The 11,077-nt window shown below is 30.2% G+C and overlaps 1 protein-coding gene across 1 annotated transcript in view; it reads left to right on the forward strand.

The window, feature by feature from the left end:
* The window catches only part of OXA1 (inner membrane OXA1-like protein), a 5,753-nt gene extending 2,779 nt beyond the window's left edge, over positions 1-2,974 (forward strand). The window contains exons 5-10 of the mRNA XM_011028594.1: positions 422-480; positions 705-780; positions 882-1,013; positions 1,162-1,269; positions 2,155-2,209; positions 2,367-2,974. Of these exons, the coding sequence (XP_011026896.1) occupies positions 422-480; positions 705-780; positions 882-1,013; positions 1,162-1,269; positions 2,155-2,209; positions 2,367-2,632 (696 nt within the window). The 3' untranslated portion in view covers positions 2,633-2,974. The remainder of the gene's footprint in view (positions 1-421; positions 481-704; positions 781-881; positions 1,014-1,161; positions 1,270-2,154; positions 2,210-2,366) is intronic.
* The last annotated feature ends 8,103 nt before the right edge of the window (positions 2,975-11,077 follow it).

An 11,077-nucleotide genomic window follows, 5' to 3' on the forward strand; every position in this document is an offset into this window, starting at 1 on the left:
TTTCTTTTTTTACTGTGAACCCCCCCCCCCCCCCCCATCACACAAAAATTTGATGTACTGAGAAATCTCTCCTTGTCATTTGGCTGCATGTTTATAAACCTTTATTTATTTAGCATCTCTATTGGCATCTTTTGGATGGTAAACTTGTAATGTTATCATTAAATCACACCTCCTGGTATTTTGATTCTACTTCACCTAACCTCCGATTTGCTAGGTTAAGCTTGAAAGATCTATGACATGTAATGCCTGGTCTTTTTATTTGAATGAAGGGTTGCAGTTTATATAATAGTTTTAACAGTGCGATGGACCTTTATTCACTTTGGACTTGTTCATGTGAATGCAAACAATACATGCTTTAAAAATATGTTGGGGAAATGCTTCCTTGACGCATATTAACTCCCCCCCGCTCTCTCTCTCTCAGGCTATGGACCCCATGGCTTTAGCTGAAGGCCAAAAACAAATGAAGAAGCTTTTCAAAGAGTAAGCAACTCTCCATGTATTTAAACATGTAGCAAATATAATTTCCATGCATGGTTTCTCCAGTTTGAGATTGCCATAATGAAAAAATGCTTATGGATATTGTATATATATTTATGCCAACTCTAATTATTGTTAGAACTCCATTTTTTATCATGGCACATTTCTCTCTGAGGATCTTTTTTTTTTTTCATGTATCTCAGATCATTGTGATTTTCAAATTGCAGATATGGTGTGAGTCCTCTTACTCCATTGAAGGGGCTTTTTATTCAAGGTCCTATCTTCGTCAGTTTTTTCCTTGCGGTAAAATGCTTTTCTATACTCAAAACATCCTATAGAGTTGGGTGTTCATTTTAGATCGATCTTTATATCTGAATATGTCTTTGATATATATATGTTCGCAGATCTCAAACATGACAGAGAAAGTACCATCTTTTAAAAGTGGTGGTGCATACTGGTTTCTTGATCTGACGACTCCAGATAGTTTATACATCTTGCCGATTCTGACGGGTTTGACCTTCTGGATAACAGTGGAGGTAGGTCCTCTTTTAGTAACGTTGAGCAAGGAGCACTTCCTTGTATTTCTTGTTTTCTTGGAATTAATTGAGTTTCCATCTTGCTTTACTTGGTATTGCTTTATGTTCTTATCAGCTTCTAATTATCCCACTTTTGATCCTTTGTCAGTGCAACATGCAAGAAGGTCTGGAAGGAAATCCCATTGCTGGCACCATGAAAAAAGTTTCACGGGTCTTTGCGGTTGCTTCAGTTCCACTGACTATGGGTTTCCCTAATGTAATCTTGCCATCGCTTTTTTATTGCATGATATCTTGTATTTTACATCTGTTATCTGAGCTTGCTGTGTATCCTCATGCAATGGGCAATATGGATGTACTATGAAGTTATATTTAGTTTGTTGCATTGTACGATGCTACAGTTCTGTAGGCATGTTAGGCTAATAGCATCCTTGATGCAGGACAGCTTAGGGGCTGTTCTGAATCTGAGTTTCAAAGGCTGTTGAGGGTTGTATTGAAGTCGATTTCTGCTGGAATATGAGAAAGAAAATGGGATGGAGTTCTAGGAGCCACACCTAGGGTTCTTAGGAGTCACGCCTAAGGGATATTGAGTCACACAATCAATAGCAAATTGCTTGAATTTTATTCATAAACTTCTATGCATAATATAGAAAGACCGCATATTTACAGAGTTCTAGTAGTCCAATTCGGACATAAATTCATAAATAATAACATATTAAGTCTGTAGAATAGGAAAAACCTAATAAAGCTAATTACTCCTTAGGACTAATAAAATACTATATAGAAAATAAAATCTAGACACAAACAAATTTCTAGGTTTTCCATAAATTACAGAAATACCCTAGTTTTGCTTCCTTTGTTGTCCGCATCACTCCTCTTACTGTATGTTGGGAACTTTCACCATGGAGAATGGACTGCCAAATGTGAAATAGTTTTTGAGCCAACTTAATATTTCACTGGCAGGTTCTACAGATTGTCATGGGATTGTGATTTTCAGTTTGTCTTTCCCTTCCCCCTCAACCCCTCCCTCCTTTTCATTTTGTGTCTTGTTTATTTTGGCATCATTAGATAGTAAAAAAACGACATGGAATTCTGCTTGCTAAAAAGTAACACAAATGATGTTCACTTCCATTTATTTTTGCAGGCCATATTTTGTTATTGGGTCACATCCAACTTATTCTCACTCTTTTACGGCTTAGGTGAGTCCTTCAAGTTCCTTTTTTTATTTGGCAGGTAATCTCAGGAGCTTTAATGTCCAACAGTTGCTGGATTTCTGTTATCTCATGAACCAACAAAGTCCTTACATTATGGTTTTTTTTTTTCCTTTCAAAATAACTGTTTTGTTTCTATTTTCAGCGCTTAAAGCTCCTGGGGTAAAGAAGTTCTTAGGTCTTCCTGAAATACCTGTGGCACCTGCAAGTACTACTCCACCCTCTTCCTTCGATCTGCTTGAGGCACTCAAACAACAGGTGGCAGCAAGACAGGAACCTGCCTCCCCATTACCTGTTGAACCATCATCAAAGCCTAGTGTCCATAGAATATCACCGGCTTCAGTTCTTAGCCAGAGGCTTAGAAGTCTAGAGAAACAAGTAAAGGGAAGGAAGAAAAACAACAAGAGGTGAGAGTTCATTCAATTTAGTAGCCAAACCATCACGGCTATTGCTATTATAACGACCGTACTCTGTAACACTGAATGAATGGAGGCGCGCGAATTATTTAACAGGCAAAAGAAGAGTGCAATTTTTGACTGCTAGTATTTTTTTCCTTGTCGAGTTCAGAATATTGGTATGTGAAGTTGGGGTTCCGGCACATGTAATAAATGTCTTAGTACTGGGTTTCATAGACTGTAACGAAGAGAAAAGTCAGAATAGCTCCTTTTGGATGAAGCTTTTTGTATGCTTGAAAAGTGAATCATGCTACAATACAGATTATTGGTTATTATAGTTAAAACCATGTTTGGTTGAGCTGTTTGAATTTGTTAAGTGTGACATGCTTGAATTAGGTATTCGTAATTTCATGCTAATACTGGACGGATTTAAACAGGTTTGTTATTTGGTTCAGCCACCTGGTTCTCTTCGAGAGTGTTCTGAATAATTTGCCGCTACTACTTGCAAGGTCTTTTTTTTATATATATTTATTTATTTATTTCCACCGAGCCTCTTCACTTGATAGGCAGATCTCTTCCACGCACGCATCCTCCCTTCCTCCCTCTTCTCAGCCATGGATCGTTGTTTTCTGGTGAGTGAATGAATGGCGGCTCATAAATTATTCGATTCCTTACATAATCTTTGGGAGGATTCGAGAGCTTGAAACTCTTGGAACCTACAATTGACAGGTTTATGTCTACCTATATAGGAGGGTGAGCCAACGTATCGTAATAGTCATGGCCAGACCCAGCAATGCCAGCTAGGGGACTATATTAATTTCTCTCCACGTCATTAAAAGACCAAAAGAGTAAATGCTCCTCCTTCCATCTTTTTTGCAGGGGCCGCTCTCTTTCATAAGAATTTAATACAAGCTTTAATTTCGAGTTGAAGTAGATTTTAAGCCACGCTTGTGGCCATGGCTAACCTCTAGCCTCAATGGAGGGGTAGGCGACAAGGAGGACCGAATGTGGCCTAAGCATAAACGCTTTCATAAGACATCAATGATACGATTTAATTTTGTTATATTCTATATACACTACGAATATTTAAATGTGAACTTCGAAAGTTGCTGCCCACAAACGGCAATTATTTTCTGTTGCCTTGGGCGCACGTAGGTTTGCAAAACAATGAACTAAGTTCAGATTTAATTTATTGAGATATTTCCTTGTTAACAAAAACTAAAGTATTGTAGCAGTTTTACTGTTCATCCTTCCCAATTTATAATGGATGGTAATAGTTTTTTCTTTTCAATTTTTATTTTGGTTCTCAAACTATTTTTTTAAAAAAAATTTTGGCATGATTGAGCCATTCTAATCTAAGATTTGAACCCAATTCCATGACTTTTTTTAAGAAATTATTGAATTGAAAGAAAAGGGATTAAAGTGAAAAACATTGGTAATATAGGTAGCGGCTTCGAAATTTGTTTAAAAAGTTTATTTTCTTCCTCTATTTTTTTAGATCTTAGGTGATCGGTGCCTATAATTTTTAAAAATAAATTGCTACTAAACTTCATTTCCATTATTTTTAGTCTTTATTTTTGTTGGAAGAGAGAGAGGGTTACCGAATTCTAACTTAGAGAGATAGAGAGAGTTGTCGTTGATGAGGACTTCGACCATTAAAATAGTCAATTTTTATATCAAATGATTTAATATGATGAGAGTGATTAAGATTAGGTGTTCTTTTTTTTTTACCTTGAAAATAACTAGAAAAATATATTTGAGTTGAGGAAGATTTTTTGTTTTGGTTTGATTTTGATTTTAGGGTGGGTTTTTATGTTTTTGAAGACTATAAATTGGTTTAACAAGACTCCTGGGATGTTACTTGGTATTGGATTGTAGACTTATATTGTAAAATACAAATCTGGTATAAAATATATATATGTCTTTTCTTTTCTTTTTCTCTAAAAAAAAAAAGAAGGAAGGCTCCCTCACTGTAAAAATACAAAAAATATGTTTTGTTTCCAATTAAAAAATTTATTTGTTTAATCATTGATATTAGAGTCAGGAATATTTGTATTCATTAATGTCAAAATTAGAAATACCATTGATGTTCACTAATAGCAGAATTATGAATCGGACATTAGAATTGAAAATTATTTTGAACCCCAATATTTATTAGTGCTAAAATCAAGAATACCATATTTTTTAACATAATATTTACCAAAACCAGAGTTGGAAGTATTTGTAGTTGAATATTCAAATGACATCAAAGTTAGTAATATTATAGACAGGCTATTAAAAATAAAATACAACAAATTCTTAGCAATTTTAAAACAAAACCAGCAATATAATCTACCTTAGGTAAGATGTTTAAGAGTTAATAATATCTTTTCTTTTGTATAATCAATATCGTACCATAGATTTATTTATTTTTACTAGTTAAGGTTCCTAATGATTATAATACTAGATGACAACTCCTTAAACCAGACTTTTTCTCTCTCTAAGAACAAGATGCTAGATATTTGTTCTTTTTCTTAGAAACTAAAAGGTCATTGCGATGTCGGGTGCGACAAAATGATGGTTACACCGAGAACTTTTGGCTAAGCTTTGCCTTTTGTTTTGTTATTATTATCTTGTTTGTCATGCTTATTTGGTTGTTTTCTTACATTTATTACTTTAGCACGCATCCTTATTATCATGCATTACTTTAATAGTACATATCTTAAAATTTAAGATAGGTGAGGAAGTAACGGTATCCGAATGATTTTAGCCTGAGCAAAACTCATGAAACCATCTAACTCTTGCTTAATTGTTTACTTAGAAATGATTGGTATGTCGATTTGATATTATTATTATAAAACCAAACTTAATTTCATCACATGATAAATAAATTCAATTTTCCTCGTATTCTAAAAACTTAATATACAAATTATATATTAATACTATAAATTTATCCAGTGAAAAGCTGTAAAATACTTAACTATACAAGTAAACTACAAACACTACAAAACAATTACAATAAATTAACATAAACTATTAATGGGTTGCAAGAGAAAAAAATAGGCTTGCTTACTTGATACGGTGAGGTTTCATAAAAAGTTAAATCAAAAGAGCGATATGTTGACACTACTCATGTATGTAGGTTGACACTAGTGGGTTAGGTGACCAGATTTCTCAGGTTGGACTGTTGTCTTTTTGGTAAGAAGAAGAACTGTCGGTTGTAGATCTTTTAAAATTGTCGATGAAATACGGTGACTAAAAATTTCCGTCAGCAATTTAGTCACAAAATACTGAAGTGTCATCCTAATGGTTTGATCTCCTTTACTCCGCATGAATGCTGAGCGGGGTTGGTTCAAATAAATTTCTTGAAAATGACCGGTGATTAAAATAGGTGGCTAATCCACATTTGGATCAATTACCAACTTGCTCGAGAAGTGGTCATCCGAAAGGGGAGTTGAGAGGCTTCTTCAATGGTCAAAGTTGGCGAAGCATTTCCACCTCCACTAATTTTATGTGCTTATCTTCTTAAAGTGGCAAATGGAAGGTTATTTAATCAAATTCCTCTGATTATCAGATGATTTGATTACCTCTCATGTTTAAGCAAGGCTGAGACTTGAAATAAGATGCGATAATTTCTGCTGTTTCTGTCATACTCTTGCACGCCTAGAAGATAGTGTTGAAATTCTTGTGATTTGCTTTTTTTCCCCCTAAATTCTTCCCTTTCCTTCTAACTAGTGCTTTTATAAAACTAGGATTGCGCTGTGTTGTACCATATCCCTGGAGAGAATGAATCAATGTGGATAACATGCTGGAGGATTAAATATATCGTTAATGAAACCAATTTAGGAGGTATGAATGCCACAAGTCCTGTATGGGTCACCTCCATCCATCCTTTCTTGCCCTTCTCCAAAACGTTTGAGTTGAGCTAACTAATGCCATAGAAATTTCTTTCAATTGACGGCAAGGCATCTGTTCACCTTGACAAATGTGCATCTTGTTAAGGAAAATGGGGTGTCGACTAGATTTTTCTAAAAAGTAAACTGTTGAATTAATATACAATGTTTCCTGCGTTTAGCTCTTTGCTTGTTCAGGAAGATGCGTTTTGGTCATGCACTTTTTTTTAATTACGGGTTAAATAATTTTTTTTTAAATATAAAAAGATATTAAGAATTTAAAAAATATTTTAATAATATTAGTAAACATAACCAAATAGGTTAATTTTAAAAACTTTTTACTTAACTTTTTATTGAACTCGAGCTTTTAATTAAATTATATGAAAATTAACTTATATTAAATTGATTGCTTTTATAGGTCTAAATATAATGTTGATAACCAGTAAAAATATAGTTTAATTTTTAAAAAAAAATTAAGATGATATTTTAAAAAAATTAAAATAATGATAAATTGGATCCATCACAATCCCCTGCAACTTGTGATTCTACTTAGTTTAATAATTTTTTTATATTTTTTTTATTTTTTATATGATAAAAATACATACTCTTAAAAATGAGCACCAACTGAAAAATAGATATTTATTTGAGATAAGGATAAATTTATAGAAAATAAAAAAAAATGCATTTTATTTCCTAATAAATTCAATATTAAAAAATAAAATCAAGAAAAATATTAAAAACAATTAATAGACTAAAAAAAAATACTTGGTTAGTCAGTAAAATCATCAAACCTGTGAACTGAGTAACCCAGGCTACCACGCTAAACCTATGAATCGAGTTAAGGACTTTAGTGGGATTATAATTTTTTTTTTAAATATTTTTTATTTAAATATATGATAACAAAAATAGAAAATTGTAAAATCAAACACTAGTCTAATACCGAGATATTAAAAAAATAATTAAAAAAAAAAGCTAAACTTGTCAGACCTACAAACTAGGTCAACCAATCAAACTTGTACACATATTTATGGACTTTATAAAGTTTAATAACATAGTTTTTCTTTAAAACTATTTTTTTTACTATTAAAAAAACAAATGATAAAAAAAAAAATCAAGTTCACTTAGAAAAAAAACTCCGTCAAACCCGTAAATCGAGGCAGCCTGAGTTACTATAGCAAACAAACAAGTCTGGTTAATGTAATAATATAATAAAAAATGAGGCAGTAGCAAAAAAAAATTTTAAAAATTGCTTTAGGTAAAGTTTTGGAAAAGAAAATAAAACAAAAATATCAGCCCCTGTAACTTTTCAAATATATGACCTAGATCATTAAATTATAAACATTATACATGAAAAAATCATGAAGTCTGATCCCTAAAAAATATGATATTAAAGAATCAAATTGAAAATAAAAATAAAAAAAATAGAAATTAAAAGAACAAGTGTTAAAATTAAAATTAAAATTAAATTAAAGGGCAATGACTAATTTTCAATTTAAGAGTTAAATTGAAAAGGATAAAAAAATCAAAAGAATAACAAAAATGAAAAGAATAAGGTCAAAAATATAAATAAAAAAATACAAATGGTTAAAAAAATCAGAAATCTAATCAATAAAAATCAAGTTGAAAACATCAATGCATGATAAAAAAAAAATCAAACTTGTAGAATTTTTCAACGTGTTTTTGTATATAAAAAAATCCTAAATATAGATTGAAAGATTTATGCAGGCATATAGTTAAATAAATCAATATCCATTGTGTAAAGAAGTTAAAAGAAAAAGTCATTAATGATAAATAAATAAATTAAAAAAATTAAGAGGTAAATATGGATCAAGATATTTAATATTGTAATACTGGTTATTTTCTGGTTGTGTTTAATGATTTTTTTTATTAAAATTGATTTGTAATAAAAATTAACACGTACATAAAATTTATTAGATGAAATAAAAAGACAAAAAAACATATTATGCAAGGCTGCACATAATAAAAATATTATAAAAAATAATTTTTTATCTCTAAAAATAAATTTAATATGTATAAAATATAAAAAATACAAATGAATCATATTAACCTTTTCAAAGATTAAACACATCTAACATAATTAAAAATTAATTTCTATTTAAAAAAGTCTAAATAAGTAAAAAAAAAATCAAATAGAAGTGAAATACAAACTTAAAAGTTATTAAAAAAACACATAAAAAATATTTAAATTAATAAAAATTAAAACTATATATATATATATATATATAAGGCTAGGCCGAGTACCTTACCCATGAATAAATGGTTACACCCACGTGTATGGGTATTTTTTTTTTTGTGTGAGTTAATGGCGCGGAAGATATTTTTTTCATCCTAATTCAACTTGAAAAAATATAGACGACCCGTTGTCTTGAATCCCTATGCTATGCCCACTGCTAGGAAATTAGGGTGAGTTTTTTTGTTTTAAAAAAATTATTTTTAATTCAACCTTAGGAATTTTGGTAAATTAATTTATAACTTTTAAAAGCACAAAAAGCTTTTTTAAAATTCAAAATCAACCTGGAAAAAAAAATCCTTTAGAGTTTAGATTTTTTTTTTATGTACTTTCAAGGTAAAAAAACATATAATTTAAGCATTTCTTATCTTTTAGAACTGCTTGGAATAAAAATATATCATTTTGGTGCCTGGAATCATCGCAATTACAACATTTTTCTTCTAAACTTGGATCAGATGACACCCGATATCCTTCCACTCAAGAAGACCAAAAAATAATAAATATGAAGTTTGATACCAAAATGTTTTTTGTTAGAATTAGAGGGATTCAACTAAAAAAGATAAGAGACTCAAATGTATTTTTCAAACAAAGTTAAAAGCCGCCATCTATTTCACTTGTATTTTTCACTTTAGTCTTTTAATTTTCAATTAAATTCTATTTTCAAAAAATATATATTTAAGTGTTAATTTGAGCTAAAAATATCTCAATTATGTAAAGAAAAGATTTGTTAATTAAATTGAAAATCTTGAACAAAATCATTGCTCCAATCTAAAATGATTCATAAGAAAATGAACAATAATTTAGCTATAATAAAGACCTTACATGTTTTAGTTCTATACTTAATAATAATTTTAATAGAAAGCTAAGATTCAATCTAGTTAATTTATAACTAAGAATACAAAAATATTGATTTGACGAGCATGTCTAAAAATGTGATATGAATTTTATTTTTTAAAATTTTGACTTGTTGTTTTGTTAAAAGTTATTTTTTTATAATTTTAGATCGTTTTGATATATTAATTTTTTAAAAAATTAAAATTAAAAATATTATTTTAATATATTTTTATGTAAAAAATACTTTAATCAACGATACTATTATAATTACAAACAGCCCAACAGCTAATTAGTGTGGGTATAAATATATTTTTTTGCTCACAACAGCAAATGGTTTGAAATCTTGGCGCAGTATATGGTCTTCCTCCTTCGTGGCTATTGCGTTCTATTATTCCATTATTTTATAGGAGACAGGATGGCATGTGTGTTCCTCCCCAAACGACTTGATCTTGGAATTTGTTAGAAACATCATTTTTTTAAAAAAAAAACTTGAATATAGGAAAATCACCGGTAATTTGTTCTTGTAGGGCATCATGATCAATATCCGTTTAATTCACGCATCTGAAAACCATAGTTGGGAATCGGGCTATAGTTGAATGCTTTTTTTTTTTTTAATCGGAAACGTTTGTTTATCTATAAGAGAGGGAAAAAAGAACATAGGGGTTATTCATTTAATCAATAATGGTTTTAAATTAATTTTTAACATTTATCAATGTTTTACTTAAAGTTTATATCCATAATCTATATTTAATGTTTTTTTAGTTGTCAAGCCATCCTTGGATAAGTTTTTATTATCAAATAGATCTTAGAAAAATTCTATAACAATTCAAAACGTAAAATCCAAGATAATGTTAGGTTTATTTTCTAAAAATTATAAATTCGAGTCCTATAAATTTTAGAATTATTAAAAATTAGTATAGTTGTTAATTTTAAAATTTATAAAATTAATTAAAATATATATAAATTAATTCAAACATCTATATTAATAAAAAAATAATATGAAGAGCAAATCTGCCCATTAAAGGAGCCACCACGAAATGGATTACATTAGAACCATTTCACTTCAAGGTTAATATTATAAATAAACTTAGATTCTAAAAGAAATCAATAATTAGAAGAAAATGCGTAATATAACCATTCTAAAACTCTCGACCTCTCCACTGTAAAAAGGAAAAAAGAAGAAGAAAAAGTTTGAGGGTAAATTTATTGTCACTAGAATTTAAGAAAAGAAATTCGTTGAGGAATGGGATGGATAACAATTTAAAGTACAAGCGTGGACTTTTTAATTTTATTTTTTTTTTGAAGCTGATTCGAGCTCCGCATATGCTGGAATAAATCCTGGTATGAAGCGTGATCTATGCTAAAAACTGTGTCAGCTACTCAGCATCACCCGTAGAGTCATGCACCAAAGGGCAGCCATTTTAGGCATCTTTTAGTCATTGGTTTGTCATGAAACAGCGACTCTTCCCACAAATTAAAAAAACAACCAGAGAATCTGAAGTGC

This window comes from Populus euphratica, unplaced genomic scaffold, assembly GCF_000495115.2.
Source record: "Populus euphratica unplaced genomic scaffold, PopEup_1.0 scaffold7.1, whole genome shotgun sequence".
NCBI lineage: Eukaryota > Viridiplantae > Streptophyta > Magnoliopsida > Malpighiales > Salicaceae > Populus > Populus euphratica.